This window comes from Mandrillus leucophaeus, unplaced genomic scaffold, assembly GCF_000951045.1.
Source record: "Mandrillus leucophaeus isolate KB7577 unplaced genomic scaffold, Mleu.le_1.0 Scaffold590, whole genome shotgun sequence".
NCBI lineage: Eukaryota > Metazoa > Chordata > Mammalia > Primates > Cercopithecidae > Mandrillus > Mandrillus leucophaeus.
The window spans coordinates 611,967-630,105 of NW_012106364.1; the positions used below are offsets into that span (position 1 = coordinate 611,967).

Below are 18,139 nucleotides of genomic sequence, written 5' to 3' on the forward strand. Positions count from 1 at the left end.
AGTGGCACAATCTTGGCTCACTGCAACCTCTGCCTCCCGGGTTCACGTGATTCTCCTGCCTCAGCCTCCAGAGTAGCTGGAACTACAGGCACGTCCCACCACACCCAGCTAATTTTTGTATTTTTAGTAGAGACGGGGTTTCACCATCTTGGCTGAGATGGTCTCAATCTCTTGACCTCAGGTGATCTGCCCGCCTCAGCCTCCCAAAGTGCTGGGATTACAGACATGAGCCACTGCACCCGGCCCTGTGGAAGAGTTTTAAAGCAGGGAAAGCGCCTGATCAAATTGCATTTTAGAGCCTCCAGGGCAGGAGGAGGAGCAGGAGCACGAGAGATATCCCAACTGTTTTTACCCCGGGACCCTGCATCCTCCACTCTGACCTCCTATTATCGTGTGCTCCCAAACAGAACTCAGTTTTCCTCCACACTGGGACCTCTGCATTTTGGGCACCCTCCCAATTCCTCCCTTCCTTCTCCTGTTCAGTCACAGAGGAGAATGGGTATGAGCCTGGGCTTCAGTATCAGACAGCTGGATTTCAATCTTGGCTCTGCCACTTGCTGTTGTAACTGAGGCAAGTAACTTGAAGTCTATAGTCTCATTTATTAAAAGGAGTGTGATTAGTTGTCCCTCACTGTTGTTGACAGGGTGTAGATGAGCTGAGGTGTGTAAAGTCCTTAACACAATGCCTGGCATGTAGGAAGTCTCAGCACGGGGCCTTTATTTTTTGCCTTTTTTAGGGACACGCAGGCATCCTAGGGGAGGATGAGCATCACCGTGGCACAGCGGTTCCATTTATTCTATGTAGGCTCCCAGAGGGTTGGGGTGGAGGTATGAAAGGACCAGGGCAGCAGCTAGAAGCAAGTATAGGGCTGGAATGAATTTGGCTTCCTCCTGGAACACCACTTTTGGGGAGAATAAATCAGATTTTAACTGGCCCTGTGGGATCACATGGGGTCGCTAAGAGCCTCTTGATTGCATCACTTATCCCTCCACTGTATCTGAAAATCTCTAATCCTCACCCTGCCCGAGGATCCCAGGCTTTATGTCTGCTCCCCCAGGCTGTGGCCCTCCATTCCGAAGGTGGACTAGAAGGAATAAATTAAAATACACTGGGCGCAATGGCTCATGTCTATAATCCCAGCACTTTGGGAGGTCAAGGGGGGCAGAATATTCGAGCCAAGGAGTTCAAGACCAGCCTGGGCAACGTGGTGAAACCTCGTCTCTAAAATACATACAAAAACAGCCAGGCGTGGTGGTGTGCACACCTGTAGTCTCAGCTACCTGAGGGGGATCACTTGTGCCTGAGAGGTCAAGGCTGCAGTAAGCAGTGATAGCGCCACTGCACTAGGGAAATACAAAGCCCCAGGTTAATTATGGGACCTCATACTGGCCTTCAGTGAAAGGTCATTTAAAGGATTATTTTTATTTAAAAAAGCAAACAGCAATTTCATCTACATAAAGTGAAAGATTTGCCCGAAGTTAGGACACAGATGTCATCTTGGTTTGCTGAGAGTCACTTCGGCCTAAGAACATGCACCCCTAGGGGCCTGTTCACTCTCCCCTATCATTAGGAGCACTTTGATGGGAACATGTGAAAAGACTCTGTACTTGGGTCTGACCTTGAGCCTCAGGTGGGTCTGGCTCAGCTGAGGATGCCTGTTGGCTGAGGTGCAAACTCAGGGAGCAGACACATGGGACCGCCTGCAGTAGCTGAGGCCCACACACGAAGTGGGATAGAAGTGTCAAAGACCCAAACCTGCCTACCTCTGCCCCTGCTCCATCATAGCTGAGGATCCTACTGAGCTTTTAGAGGCTATTTGGCCAGATCCTGGGGTTTCCGACCATAAGTGAAGAGTAAATGAAACAAGGGAGGGTGAGCCAAAGGCTGGACTTGAGCATCATCCTCTAACATCTACCCGGTGGGAGAAGTGGGATGAGTGGAGTAATCCCAGCCCCAAAGCATTGAGAAATGATCCCAGAGATGGCAGTCTTGTCTCAAAATGATACTTTTGGAAACAGTCCTTGCAAGCACTTTTACAGCTGAGAATCTGGGTCTAACCAACCCCCAAATTAGCCTTCCCTCTGTTGGCAGCATCGAGCACGGCGGGGCAAAAGCTAAATGAGAAACTGAGATGGTAAGTTTGGAGCCAACTCGGAAACTTTTCAAGAAACATCCTTGTTGCTAATAACATGTCTGAGGGCTGGTTGGGATTCTAGGATTAGTGTTCAGGAGATAGAATTGGGTAACAACGGGGGAGGTGTGATCTTTTCCAAGTGCCATACCAGGTATTAAAATAAACAGGCTCTTGCCTCCTGGAGCTGGGGGTGGCAGGGAAAAAGAATCTGGGTCTAAGCAAAACCAGAAAAAGCATTAATGCATGAAGTGGGAGTAGAAAGCCCAAACCTGCGAGTCCTCAGCTGTTTTCTGACCTCAGAAACAATGTACCTGAGATCTCAGTGTTTCCTAGTTGTCACTTTACAGGCAGAGAAAGACAGTGTAATCTCAGGTGCAAGTCTGGGACCAGTGTGCTCTGAACATACTGGTATCCTGGGGGCTTAGGAAGGTGGGATGTGGCTGAGAGCAGAGGTAGGAGAGAACCTATTACAGAATCTCCAGTGGACGAAGGAGGAAGCTACAGTGTAGTTCTAAGGACGCAGAGAGGGAGTCAGAAGATGTGGCTCTGTCACATCTTATCTGCAAACTGGAGATGAAATTAAATTCATGAGATAGGTAAGGGAATAAGCTGGTATTGTACATATGAAAGTGCTTTAACCATTTTTCAACTGCCACAGAACATGAGTATTACTGTAGAAGAGGAAGTAGGCGAACAGGTGTGAGCCTCTCTCTGGCAGTGATTCTTGACCTTGACTGCAAGTTAGAAAACACCTGGGGAGTTTTAAAACATGCTGATTCCCCCAGGTCCCATTCCAGACTGAACTGAACCATGTCTTTTTCGAAAGCTCTCCAGGTGACATTAATGTCATTCTTAACTGGCGACCCCGATTTGACCCCACTCTCACCAAGCGTTTTTCCTATTACAGCCAGGGCCAACTGCAGCAGGGCAACACAGAGACAACCAGAAAGTTCCTAGCTGCCAAAGGCAGTTTGCTCATGGGGTCTGGACATCCAAGTAATAAAGGCAGCTACGGTTGCTGAGCACCCACCAAGTCCCAAATGCTGCAGTGCTTGATCTACATTCACTCTAGTGGTGAGAGAGGTTCAGGGACTTGTCCAGGGGCATCTTGGTGTTCATTCCAGCCTCTTCCCCCAATTCCAGGCAGTGGGAGATCTCAGCAGCTGTCAGCTTATCAGAACCTAGGCTTGGGGGGGGCCTCCTGTCTTGACAACAAATGGGTCACATGCCCCCAGCAACACAAATGCAGGCCTCTAGTCTTGGAACTCCCTGGGAAACTTGTTTTAAAGCAGCATTAATTCCATTTGCTTGGGAATATGCAGGCCCTGAGGCCAGGTCTGAGAGACTTTTGTAAGTTGAGAGATGATTGAGACATCCTGGGTAGTAAACTGATGAGAAGCTCTGCCGCATTCCTCTCGCCCTGGGTCCTGCTGGCTGGATGCCAACTGACAAGTCAGAAAAAGGCCCTGTGGCTCCGGCTACTGCCCCTGGGACCGTCTGCCTGGGGCCCCAGCAGGGGAACTGCCAGGAAAGACAGATTGGCTCCTCTGAGCACTCCCTGTCTGTAGAGATGCCTGGAGTCGCAGGGTGGTTTGGGGCTTGCTCAAATGGAGCCTCCAGGAGGTATATGATTCTCCCTTAAGTTACTCTTAATTTCATGTGGCTGAATCCCTGGGAGGGCTGGGGCAGTCAGAAAAGTTTTAATAGAGTGGTTATGAATGTTCTGTCCCTCTCTGGCTGGCTGTGTTTTCTCCTAGAATGTTAATTCTGGGGGGAAAAAAAAGTACATATCACAAATTTCATTTTGTGTAAATGTGAGTTTATTGACGAAGACACAAGGTCAAGCTTCCCCCAACCCCCACCCTCCCCAAAAACAGGACCCAACAAGAACAGAGGAATGAGAAGCATTCTTAGGGCAACATTTCCCCCACCCCCCTCCCCATTTCTTTCCAGAGTCTCAAGCTTCACAACACAGACACACAGAGCAGGCTTGGGTGAGGACAGACACTCAGGGAATCTCTGACCAGCAAAAGAGTTCTGGGTGTTTGCTTCTCCTGCCCTTTGTATGATGCCAGCTGACATTACAAAGACACACTCAGGCAGAGGAGGGGGGATGCAGGGCAACCTCCACCCTACTCCCCTAATTTGGCCAAGTTTGGAATGAGCCGAGAGGGAAGCTGTGGTGGAGGCACCAGGTTCTGCCCCTCAGCAGAGGTCCTTTTACGGGAAGTAGAATTCCTCCCTAACTCTGCTCAGGGGTGTGACGGCAGGTGGCCTCCCCAAGGAGTGCAGAGTTCAGGGGTTGGCTCAGTCAGGTCAGCTGAGAATAGGAGCTGTTATCCATCACTGGTGGGGAGGCTGACAGAAGCCTTGTTTTGGGGGTTGAGGGACATATTCTGGTAGGAAATTGTGTTGTCTGCTTGCCCCGACGTACTTTTCCTTCTGGAATGATAGTTTGCTTTGAGATGAGAACACTATTTGCAGTGTGAACCTTCTTCACTACTTGTATCCACTGACTCCAGGAATGAGTCCCAAGAAAGGAACTTTACCAACCTGCTTTTCCACCCCACACATCACCGACCTACCCACCTCCCACATACAATCCTGTGGTTTCCTACTGCCATGTGCTTGAGGGGTGGTGTGCAAGGGATATATTTCCACTCCCTCCCCAAATATTCTTCTCTTGGAGATTCTCAACGTTTAAGAAAGTGCTTTGGGGGACCACTCCCCACAAGCTTTGCAACTGGTATGAAGCAGGGTTATTTCAGACATGAAATAGGGGTGTGGGGTAGTTTTGCTCTTGTTTTCACGATTCCTCCTCTGAGTCCAGTGAGTTAGGTCTCAGTCCAACATGAGGCCCGTGGAGCCTGAAGTGCCCCAGATTTAAGCAGGGCATCTGAGAAGAACAGTCTTAGTCAAGGACCCTGAATACTGGGTGCCAGGCAATGCAACAAGTGCCCGCAGATCAAACAGTATAACACTGCTAAACAGGTTGGTATATTGGGCATAAAGCATCCTTTGAAAAACCATATCCAATGTGTTAAGGGGGGTAGGGGGAAGATTTCATATCCCCCAGTCTTTTCAGAGATGACAGGAACTGCCTGAACCTCTGGGATGATCTTAATATGCCCTGCAGCCTAAGCATCATTAAGAAAGAGCAGATCAGAGAGCTGAAGGGATAAAGAGCATTTGCGACATCTCTAAGCTCACTTCATCTCTGCACTTATTCTGCTGGCCTCAAGAAGTGGGGCTCCGGGGACATATGGGAAACACCGGCTATGCCTTCATTCTGGCATCTGGCTTTACCTTCGAGTAATTCAAAAGATACTCAGCTGCCACCTGATGCCAATAAACGGGGCGTCAAAATCAATATGGAATATGTGAAGAGCCAAAAAGTAGGCACAGAAAAGGCAGGAGAAGGCATTAGGGGAAAACGACAAGAGATAGTCCTGTGGTGAAAACCACACTGACGGGGACTTAGGAGACTCAGTCTCGGCTCTGCTACTACACAGCTGACAGGCCTTGGCAGTGACCTTTGTGCCTTTTATCTTTCTCCTTTGTAGAAAAAGAGGGTTGGTAAGTTATTACTCTGTTTCAACTCTAAAAGTAGGATTTTAGATTTGAACTGGACCTGAGAAATGCAGGAGAGGGGGTGAGGGGACAGCATCTGGGTTCTTGTTCCCCATCTCTACTCAAATTCCTGAATTAGTGGGATTAGCAGGTTTGTTCAGGGGAAAGGAAAGGAGTAAGGTGTAACTTCTCTCAGCTTTGGTGCTGACAGGCTCTATAGTTTTTGCACCCTGAAACATCATTCAAGAAGATCACCGTTCCCAATTGCAGAGCAATCAAATGAGATTATGATATGGAAAAGGGGAAACATGAAGGCTTGGCCAAGGAAAAGGAGTCTGGAGGGGAAAAAAAAAAGCAAACTGAAAATCCAAATGACCAGGGATAAGGCTATCACAGATAAGACAACCCCTCAAAAGCTAGGGCAGGTAACTGCATCTCTGCCTCCAGGACTGTGTGTTAATGACAGTCATTTCAATGCTTTCTACCGGTTGCACTACTCCCTTGGTTTCTCATATGTACAAAAGTATAAAACAATAAAGTGCAGTGTTTCAGTGACACTTTTCCTTGCTTTAATATTTGTTGTCTTTTTCTGCTTTTGAAATGAGCTCTCAATTACAAAATACCAAACTACACTCAAAAGAGGGTGTAGAAAAAGCCAGCCATTGGCACAGCATGGAGAAGCCCACAAGTAAGGACAGATAGCAGCAGCAGGTGGCAAGAGGTGGGAGGTGACTGAAGCAGTGGTTACAAATGTTCACAGGAAGCTAAAACTATCCAACAGGTTGTGCCCTAATGTTAGCACAGGTTAGACTAGTTACTACCTTGCTGGGTGGCCTCAGTGTGTTTGGGTTCAGATTCTACACAGCAATACAATTTCTTCCAGTTAAGAGTTCTTGGCTTGCACTGATCACAGCATGATTGAAGGGTACTGGACCAGTCTTGTTAGTTTTTCAAAATGCTGTCGTAGACCTGATAGATGTACTGAGAGACTTCAGGAGCTCTACACTTCAGTGACAGCTGTTAGGAGAAAAAGGAGATGGAAGATTAGCACAGAGGTTGGCATTAACTCTAAACGTATCCAAGCACTCAGTTCAAGAAAACTTTTGATACAGTGGGAGAGAAACTTCTATCACAGGAGTAGCCAAACAAAGAGATTATGTTAATAAGTACTGTGGGTTTTAGCAGTTCAATTTAATCAATATCGAGTTGTGCTGTGCTTCTACCTCCATTCCATGTGGGTCTATAAGATTAGGAAATAATCCATACTAAAAACACCAAAGCCACTGACTGCAGAGGAACAGCTGCTCTAATGCTTTGCTAAGAGTTATAGAGATTATTATTAAATGAAAAGGGAAGGGCTAAAGCCCTTAACTTGTTGATGGTCATTTCAGCTGCCTTCTCAGTTTCTCAGTCTGACAAGAGGATGGCTATATCTCAGTCCCAACTTCAGGAGGATGTACAATCAATCAAGTGAAACAAAACCATAAACTAGGTAGGTCCAAGGTATTAGTCCTTTCTGTATTATGAGGAGAGTATACACCCCTACGAGGGAAGACAAGAACATGAAAAGACACTCACTTAGTGTAACCCAACCTTAATTCATGTCAACAGCTTAATCTTTTATTTTCTGCCTCTTTAGACGGGCAAATCAGACACCTCTGATACCCCTCTACCACCCCCTCTTCTTTTAGTCTAACGAATACCAAATTAAACATTAATATTAAAAAGATCTTAATGGTGAATATTGAGAATTTCACTTTGTGAGTCAGTAAGGACAAAATTTAAACCCAGATTTAGAATCCTAATTGTATTAGATTAGGCAGAATATTATTAACAATAACATAGGCATGCAAAATGCACTCTAGAACCAGCAAATTTAATAGCTATATATTTTATATTGCTGACATCATTCCTCCTGTTAATTAGGGCAGGTCAACAAAAATTGTCTTGAATGATGTAGCACCACGAGATTTTAGACTATTTTACCTCTTTATTCTCTTATTAGAGACTAAGGACAATTTAACATACTGCAAAAGGTGAGACTATCTTTGAATAAAAGGTCAAGAAGATTTTGGTTCATCACGAATTTCCTAAAAACTAACAACCTAAAAAGTTAAAGTAAAATTTAAAATGCAAAAAAAACCCCCAAACCAAACAAAAGAACATCAGAAGATATTCTATTGATTTACAGCTTACAGTCTCCAAGGCATTCCCAAAACTGCTGCTTGGTATAAGTCAGGAAGACAATTCTGATAAATGTGAAAAAAAAAAGCAACTAACTTAAGAACTAACTTTCTATATATAGAAAACAGCTCTCTACTTTGGTCCAAGTTGCATCTTTAGGCATTTCCTTGACTTTCAAACTACCTATTGAAGGAATTCTTTTTTTGAGACAGGGTCTTGCTCTGCCACTCAGGCTTGAATGCAGCGGCATGATCTCAGTACACTGCAACCTCCACCTCCCGGGTTCAAGCGATTCTCCTGCCTGAGCCTCACGAGTAGCTGGGATTACAGACGCATGCCACCACACCTGGCAATTTTTTTTTCTTTTTGTATTTTTAGTAGAGACGGGGTTTTGCCATGTTGGCCAGGCTGGTCTCGAACTCTTGACCTCAGGTGATCCACCTGCCTTAGCCTCCCAAAGTGCTGGGACTATAGGCATGAGCCACTGTGCCCGGCCTGAAGCAATTCTTGTACCTCCTTCTCTACAGCCTTCTCTACTGCCAATGTTGTGGAAAATTCTAGTGGGAGAATATGTGGGTTCAGAAATGGAAGAGAAGAGGAATCTAAAAAGAGAAACAACAGCTTAAGAGAGTTAACTCCCAGACTAAAGAGAGGTAGTCCCCAAATACTCCCCCAAAATACTATCTTGTATTTTTCCACATCTTTGTAACAATACTTGAAGTTCCTCCAGCTGGAGGTTCATTTTTATGTTTACGACTAGTAAGGAAATGTTGCCTTCCTCAACAACGGCTCAAACTGCCAAGGCTGGCATTGGTGGGGAGTCATGGACTGACCAGACCCTAGGCCCTGGGCATTACAGCTGGTCTTTGGAGGATGGGGAATAAACTTCTGTCTCTGGACTCTTAATATCCACACCTCCCCACTCTGACCTCCATCCCAGCCTCTGACAAAGTGTCAAGTTTATTAAATACAGCTAGGACTCTGGGTCTCACTTTGTATGGCTCCTAGGGAGAAAGAGGCCTTCCCTGGGGCTTAACTTTCCAACTGCTAATTGCTTATGTGACATATCTTTAACATCAGCCACTCAGGAATCCAGTCCAAACTAGACACACCAAGGGCAGAAGAGTCACCAGTCCTGCTTAATTAAAGTTAAGGGGCTACGCATCCACTTTTGGCATATGGTATGGAACATACACTGCTTCACGTGGGACAAGTTATCTTTCAGGTGAGGCTTACTTACTTACAGAGATATAGCCTCACCCTTATAGGAATAGGATAAACCTATCTTGTTAACAAAATACAATAAAAACTGGGGTTTGGGAGGTGTTTTATTAACCCCTCTTAGGAGACTAAGGTACCCTCAGTCTGTCATGCATTAGTGCTGGCTCAACCAGATTTCTTTCTTTTTTTTTTTGAGACGGAGTCTCCCTTGTTGCCAAGGCTGGAGTGCAGTGGTGCGATCTCGGCTCACTACAAGCTCCACCTCCCAGGTTCATGCCATTCTCCTGCCTCAGCTTCCCGAGTAGCTGGGACTACAGGTGCCAGCCACCATGCCCAGCTAACTTTTTGTATTTTTAGTAGAGATGGGGTTTCACCGTGTTAGCCAGAATGGTCTTGATCTCCTGACCTAGTGACCCGCCCGCTTCGGCCTCCCAAAGTGCTGGGATTACAGGCGTGAGCCACCGCGCCCGGCCTTCTTTCTTTCTTAATACTTAGCTCAGATCAGATTAATAGTGTAATAGGAACTTAGGGTGATGAAGGGAATGGATCAGAATGACTTTAGAGTCTGGGGTGCCACTTAGGGGAACAAATTAGACCTATTTGTCAAGTGCTATGATGGGAGATTTAGATGGTATTATGGGCAGAGAGAACCTAGTCACCAGATAGGATGAAGAATAGGAAAGGGAGCAAGGAAGTATAAACAAATTCACCATTTAAAAATATGGGGTTGGAGGGGGCCGGGTGCAGTGGCTCATGCCTGCAATCCCACCACTTTGGGAGGCCGAGATGGGAGGATTGCTCGAGGCCAGGAGTTTGAGACAGCCTGCACAACATAGCGAGATCCCATCTCTCTATATATAATACACACACACACACACACACATATATATAGAAAATAAAAATATATGGGACAAAGGAAGGTGGGTGTGGCTAAACCATGAGGACAGAATCTATTTTTTTAAACTTTTATTTGCATTTATTCCATGCTGAATTTATTCCCAGGCTATACATTTGTGTTTTCTTCAATTTCTTCTGGGATATCTTTTTCTTCCCTGCAAGCCTCTCTTCTGGTTTAGGAACAATTTACTCTTTTTCAGTAAGGATTATTTCAATATGTGGCAGGGGAGTTTATGGTGGGTTAATGTGACATGAGCTCTGTAAGTTCAGCAACATTTCCTGGGGCTTTGTTCACCTGGACATGCTCAATGACCAGAGAATCTGCATCTAAACCCTTAGGGTCAGTATTACTCTTTGCCTTTTTAAGCGTGTACAGCCCAAATGTAGCACTCTTTTTGGGCTACCTATCATCCTGTGCCCAGCCCCTCTGTTTGGCTTAGGCACACCTACCAACTCCATTATAACAATATGGAATGACACACATTGCTTCTATAAAGTGACATCTTTCAAGTACTTGGTGGCTATTTGGATATGCATACATTTGATGGCCTGGGCACTTCCACGGGTGTTCTTAAAGTGAACATGAAGATTTGAATCTCTTGCTTTGTATGATTTTAGAGGTTTTCTAGGCCAACTGAACAGAAATCATCTCAGGCCACTTACAGGAAGAGCTCACTGTATAATTTCTTTTAAAAAATATTTTTTAATAAAAATGGGGTCCCACTATGTTGACCAGGTTGGTCTTGAACTCCTGTCCTCAAGCGATCCTCCCATTACAGCCTTCCAAAGTGTTGGCATTACAGGCATGAGCCACCACACCCAGTCACTGTATAATTTCTCACAACTGCATATGACTTTAAAATTACCTCAAAACTTTTGTTTAAAGGAGAAAATATTCTTCAAAGGGTGAATGGAGAAACTGTGGTACATGGATATAGTGAACTATTACTTGGCCATAAAAAAGAACAAGCTATGGATAAATGTAACAACTAGGAAGAATGTTTTGAGTATTATGTGTGCAAAAAACAATCTTAACAGGTTACATGCTACATGTGTAATTTATACAACATTCTAAAAATGACACAATTATAGTAATGGAGAAAGGCTGCCAGGGGTTAGGGCTGGGGTGAGAGTCTGACCATAAAGGTATTTTTTGTGTGTGGTGACAGAACAAGTCTGTGTCTGGACTCTGGCAGCAGTTATCAAATTGATACATGTAATAAGAGTTCATAGTACCATACACTACCAATTTCCCACCCCCAAAAGTAATGTAAAAACTGGTGAAATGAGAATAATGTCTATAGTTAATTATTATATTGTAATAATATCTATTTCCTAGTTTTGAAAATGTAGTATAGGTGTGTAAGATGTTATTATTAATGGGGAAAACTGGTAAAAGAGATGTAGAAACTCTGTTGTTCCATTTAAAAAATTTGTTAAATCTTTAATTATTTCAAAATTAAACATTTTTTTAAATTTTAACAAACTATCTTTAGGACAGTGATACTAAGAAGCTCTTCTCAAAATCAAGAATATGGTGTTAAGAAGAGTGTCAAGAAACACCTGAATTCTAAACAAAACTCACCTACCAACAAATTACATGATCTTGAACTAGTCACTAATCATTCTTAGCCATGGTTTACTTATCTGCAACCTGGGAGTAATCATGCTTCTTTAACCTAGCTGAGATGGAAGATTATATATAATAAAATAATGGACAGTAAGCAAAAAGAAAAAAAGGAAAAACACACACACACACACACACACACACACCCATATACAAACTTTTGGCAAATTTTTAGAGAGTAAATGGAGTTATTCTCCCCTCAACCCTTTTTTTCTTCCAACTGAGACAAGGTCTCACTGTGTTACCCAGGCTGGTCTTGAACTCATGGGCTCAGGTGATCCTCCTCCTGCCTCAGTCTCTCCAGTAGCTGGGATTACAGGCATGCGCTAACTTGGTTTTATAGTAAAACTTGTCCCTCCAGAAACAGCACAGAGGGGTTTTCCTTTCTTGGGAAACTCAAGATAAATGACAGTGTATGTTACTCTTCAAAAAAGATGAGACTGGTGGGGGGTTGGGGAGAGGAGCACACATTTTATGAGGGAAGCCTAAAGTTTTTCAGCTCATAAGTGCTTGGGCAAAAGTCTAACCTGTTAGGCCTCAGGAGCAAGCGTGCACACATACATACACACACACACACACAGACAACCCGCACTACTCCGACTTACTTCAAGGAAGGGAACTAGTGGGAAAAACACCAAGAATGTTCAGTTCTGGATGGTACTATTCCCTTGATATATGCTAGTGAAAACAGACTTAGCTGTCAAAATTAAGGAACGGGTCACAGACTTTTCTCAGCTAAATGACTAAAAGGCTCCCTTAAGCTACTGACTATTCAGCTTCCTCAGAATTAAATAGCTCCCTCTAAAACCCTCAAACACAACAGAGGAATAAGATATTTCTCCCATCCCAAGGGTTTTTTCTTTACTTTTCAAAATGCAGATGACAAGCAGCATCCTATTGGGAAATTGCATTTTACAATAGCAAACAAATGCCTAGTGCTTGGGTATCAATCTTTGCTGTTTAACAAAGCAACTGCTTCTGCCTTATTATTGCCACAATTTTTACTTTAGTTCAGTGTGATACTGAAGGAAGTTTCCCAAACTAAAGTCCCCCTATGCGCTTCCAAAGGTGTGTTCCATTTTGCCTTACCTTTAATAACAAGTATTTCAGGTCATACAATGCTGCTGAAAAAAGTTCATGTGTTAATGACTCTGATAGCCTTAGGTCATGAACTCCAACAGCAAGAAAGGTCTTCTTGACATTAGCTATGTAAACAATCCTCTCGGCAGCTTGTTATAGTACCACATGCACAGATACACTAGATTCATATTAACTGATATTGAGGATGAAGATGCCAAGTTTTGTGAGCAGCTCTGTATATACCAGAGGGGAGGGATGGATTTGAGGCACTTGCCAGAGGTACCATCCCTGTTGGATGGGGCAGACACTGCAGAGAGGAGGTCTTCCATTGAGGCAAATGGAAGCTTCTTCACTGACTACTTATTTTGTATATCTCGGGTTTGAAGCACCTCCTCCAGGTCTTTCTAGAGTACTAAGTAAAAATGAAAGGGCTCTCACCTCCCTCTTCTAATCCATCTTACCCATTCTGAGAAAGGCCTTACCGTATAATTGGGGTTTCCTGGCTGGATACGTAGCTCAGCCAAAATCCAAATGCCATTAGTGAGCTTCAGGGATTGGTACAGCATGTCCTGCCCTTCCACATTTCTCTTGGCAATAGTATAAACATTGTTGTTTTGCAACTTGCTGGAAACAGTGTCTAGAAATACAGATTCAAAATCCAACACCTTCAGTTAAAATCTCAAACAAATGTGTACTCTATTCTCACATCCTTATGAGACACGTGTGTTCAGTTCCCTGACAAGTACTGTCACAGGGACATGTGTACATTTCAGAAGCCATTCTCCCACACAATAGCAAAAAGTAAAGAACAGGTTCATGAATTGTCTGCCTATCAGATTCCAGGACTGAACACAGAATAAGGTACACCTATGGATTAGTGCGAGTTACCTTTGGAGATTATGAAATTGGTGGGCCTAAGGAGTTGGCAATCTCAAATTAGGTGCTAGACAGGTAAAGAAGGCTCTGAAGAGGACAAAGACAGAAATGAGTGTGTGGGTAAGCCATAGTGACTGTCATGTTGGTATTTGTTTCTGGATGCTGGCTCCAGACCAATGGGGACACACAGACTGATGACCACATCCACAGCGCTACTTCCCAAGTCACTACTACTTCATTGTGAGCCACTCGGGCCTCAACTGCCAGGATCTGGAAGGGCCCAGAGCTGCAGAATTCAACTGCAAATCAAATTTATTAACCTAGATGTTTAAGATTTTTTTTTTTTCTCAAAGCAGGCAAAAATGATTTCTTAAGCCTTTAGGGAATACTATGCCTTGAAAATAATAACAGAACAAACTGTCTCAACCACAGATTTTGAGAAAGACTGAAGCTGTGCAAAGGTGACTGCTGCTAGATCCTAAGATCCCAGCTGCTGCTGCTGGTCATGACAGAAGTTTTCATAGTCACCAACTCAGGGTAAGAATGGGTTGGTATTTTGGCTCTTCCTCATGACTATAGCTTCAAAAAGACATAACGTTCCAGAATTAAAGGTTATTTCTCTCTTTATGAGATGTTGCTGTTATCAGAGAAACTTTAAGAATAGAGATGACAAGCACTGCTTCTTTGTTGACTGTTTATTATATTCATTTCTGAAGACAGCATTCAAATTACTCATGCCTACTTCAAGAACTAAATGCTCCCCACATAAAAATCTGTCATATTCTATTGTGCACTCTGGGAAAAGGTTGCCATGATGGATGGTCTTTCTACCCTTCTAAACAGTAAGCTCTCTGAACAAAGGGATCCTGCAGTTTTTCATCACTGTGTTTCCCACGTTATCTGCGATACAACAGGTACCTCTCATCACTATCTGCTCTGATAGGTGTTGGAGATGCCAATATTTACATAATACCATAGACATAGATGTGAACTACTTTTGCAGGTAGCTCTCACCCTGGTGTCTTTCTCCCACATTCAAACCACCGACAGCTCAGGAGAGGAGGCACTAAGACTCCTTTCATGAGACGTTTTTAACACACTTAGTTATTACTTAGCTTTTCCTCTTTTATTTCCAAGGTTTTCATTAACACCAAGCAGAGTAGTCAAGAAATGGCTCTATTTGAGGAGTCAAAAAATGTATCTCAGGGTACTTACATGCAATATTGCTGGAAGAAGGGGCCTTAATATGCCCTTTTAATCACCTAGTGGGGGATGAGGCAGTTCTGGCTGCCATCCTGGTTCCCACAATGAAGGGCTCTTGCAGCTTTGACTGGGTTGCTAGGCAACATCATCAGCTAGGCTTTGGCTAATGCCTTTTGACACGATTGTCTTGAACACAGAGGGGCTTGCTTTAAGTTGTAAAAATCATTCCTAACTTTCCAGGCCTTTGCTCATTTCCCAGGAAACCCAAACACACACAAAGTAGGAGCCTTTGTTGAACAGCCACCTTGCTGCACAGGCACAAATACATTCTAGCGTATATATGTGGCAAGGGCCAGACTCCTACAGAAATAATTATGAAATAATCTCAATTATTTCACCACCTAAGAGATGACAGGCTAAGAAACTCTCTCTCACTCACTCACTCTCACTCTTCTAGAATTAGAAAACATGGCAAACAGCCAGGAAGAATAAGCAAGTTGAATTGATGTAACTTTAATACATTTGGAAGCATTCTGGCCAGCAACCTAGCTCTGTTCCTAATGAATGACTGCACTGTGATTTTTATCAGAAGGCTAGAGGGTTCCATAACATTAGTATGTGTGATTTGATTTTTATATATTTTAGGTATTAGGTTTGAGTTTGAAGATTTACAGATTGCAGAATGATCAGATTTTGCTAAATGTATGATTAAGAATGGCAAGGGAAGCCAGATATAAGGAGGCTTCTTGGTCAGAGAGGGATATAATTCTTGACAAGATATTACAGTTTTTAATTTTTTAAAACACATTTTGAACTTCTGGGAAACATGACGGAATCTTATAGTTGTGAGACTTTGAGAATGAGCACGTAATCTAATGTTGTTTCAGTGTGTGCTTATGATATCACCTTAGGCATAAGACACTGAGATTTATCCCAAAGCACAGAATAAAAAAAGATGGTCAAATAGAGTTACACTTCATTCAAGATATGATTTCTTTTCTTTTTCCTTCCTTGCTTTCTCTCTCTCTCGACAGGGTCTTTCTTTGATGCCCAGACTGGAGTGCAGTGGCATGATCACGGCTCACTGCAGTCTCGACCTCCCAGGCTCACATCATCCTCCTGCCTCAGGCTCCCAAAGTGTGGGATTACAGGTGTGAGCCACTCAGCCCAGCCAAGATAAGATTTCTTATGGTTTTTTTGTATCCTTCCATAAATTTGGCATTTTGAATCTGGGGTCTGAACTCTTAGAAGGTATGGATGTGATCTTCCTTCCTTTATCTTTCTACTTTAGTTAAGGTCACACATCCTCTGACAGCAATAAGGGTGAAGGAGGTACTCATATTAGAGAGTGGGAATGGGGGAATTTACATCTGTGGACCTGCTGTGGTATTTATTAGCAAGTTCAAAACCACTATGATTGCTGAAAAGAGTGCTTTTTACCATTTAAGCAACCAAATTATAGTTAGGTGCTAGGTGGAAGTGTTTCCATTTTTGAAATATTCCAAAGGATGGGGAAAGCCACAACAAAACAATGAAACAGAATTCACCCTTACCTAGCCCCCAGGCTGGAACAAATATTGGTCTCTCATTACAGTACCTAACTAATGAAAATAGATACATAAAGTCTCTGAGCTTTTCTTAATATTATAAACACTTAATTTAAAAAACAGATTCGTAGAACTGTTTGTTACAAAGATTCCTTTCCAGATATGGCTGGAGAGGCAACTACTTCTTGTGCACTTAAGACAGTAGTCCCAGATACCTATTAACCCCAAATGTAGCTGTAATGGTAAGATGTAAAACAGATTCATACAGATCTCCCAACATCCACAGAAATGATCAGTGCTAGAAAGGAGAGAGTTCTGTCAGCAGCTTTCTGATCTAACATTTTCTAGTATGTAAACAATTAGTGGTATCATAAGCACTCCCATCATATACTTTTCTCTTAAGATCTGATTAATTATTAAGACTTGGGAAGACGGTCCGTTTCTTTATTCTCTAGAAAGACATGAAAGAGCAAAGTAAAGCTCAGTGCTAAGTTGGTAAGTCCTTTAAGCCTGTGACTTCCTGTAGCCCTCAGAGTGTTAGTTCCATCTGTCAAATGTCTATGCTAGCACAGAAAAGCTATTTAAAGTGTTGGTGCTATTGTGATTAGGGCAGATCAGCTGGAAAGGATGGTATTTTTAGCTCTCAGCTAGACCCAGGGTGTTAAATCAGAAGGCACTAAGCCCGAAAATGTTCACGTTAATAGAGCCCTCGAGACTGGAAGGAAATCTAAAGGCCAGGGCACTCCAGACCTGGGGGTGGACTCAAAGGAAGAGCTGGAAAGGATTAGTTGCAGGAAGTGGTCTTGCAAGACTAGCTGTGATTTAGTGTGGGAAAATGATGGCACTGGACTCCTGGAGAAAATGCAATGGCTGTTTTCCCGTTTCATGTGCGGCATGGCCACAGAGCAATGTATCACTGGAATCTGATTCACTGGTATTTGGAGCACCTACAGCATGGAGCGACTGGCGTGAGGCCATGACAGAATTGATCAAAACTGAATTTGCTCTGAGAAACAACATCAAAGGGCACAGCCCCACTAGGAGAAATGCCAGACACTTCCTCTTTGATAAGATCACAAAAACATGCTGAGGTGCAATAAGAGTTCAAAACTCCAGTCTAAAAGCAGGAGGATTTTTTCATTCTGTTACTTTGACACACCAAAGTCCTCAGTCACCCAAACTTCTATTTTCTTTTTTGAACAACCATGTCCCTTTCATACTGAACATGTCTGAAACCAAACCTGCTTTCCAATCACTCTGGTTTATCTTTGCTCTCTCTCAGACAGTGTTTTCCAGATCATGTTCAAGGAACACTGGTGGTCCACATGATGTTACTAATAAGCATTTTGTGATTTTAAATTCCAAGGCCAAATAAGTTCAGTTAACACACTGAGTTAAATAGGTTTCTTCAATATAGCACTTCTCAGAACTTTTAGTCTGCTAACGTGCAATGGCAATTTCTAGGTGAAGCCTAGCATATGCTGTATATTTCAACTTTCATTGATAACAAAACCCTTTTTCTTTTCTTTTCTTTTTTTGAGATGGAGTCTCGCTCTGTTGCCCAAGCTGGAGTGCAGTGGCACAATCTCGGCTCACTGCAACCTCCGCCTCCTGGATTCAAGCCAATTCTCCTGCCTCAGCCTCCCAAGTAGCTGGGACTACAGGCGCCCACCACCACACCTGGCTAATTTTTTGTATTTTTAGTAGAGATGGGGTTTCACCGTGTTAGCCAGGATGGTCTCGATCTCCTGACCTCATGATTCACCCGCCTCAGCCTCCCAGAGTGCTGGGATTACAGG

At 43.5% G+C, this 18,139-nt stretch overlaps 1 protein-coding gene across 1 annotated transcript in view; it reads right to left on the reverse strand.

The window, feature by feature from the left end:
• Nucleotides 1-3,937: 3,937 nt before the first annotated feature.
• AP2B1 (adaptor-related protein complex 2, beta 1 subunit) overlaps nt 3,938-18,139 on the reverse strand; it is a 149,688-nt gene continuing 135,486 nt past the window's right edge. The window contains exons 26-27 of the mRNA XM_011999417.1: nt 13,197-13,351; nt 3,938-6,722 (exon numbers count right to left, since the gene is read on the reverse strand). Of these exons, the coding sequence (XP_011854807.1) occupies nt 6,648-6,722; nt 13,197-13,351 (230 nt within the window). The 3' untranslated portion in view covers nt 3,938-6,647. The remainder of the gene's footprint in view (nt 6,723-13,196; nt 13,352-18,139) is intronic.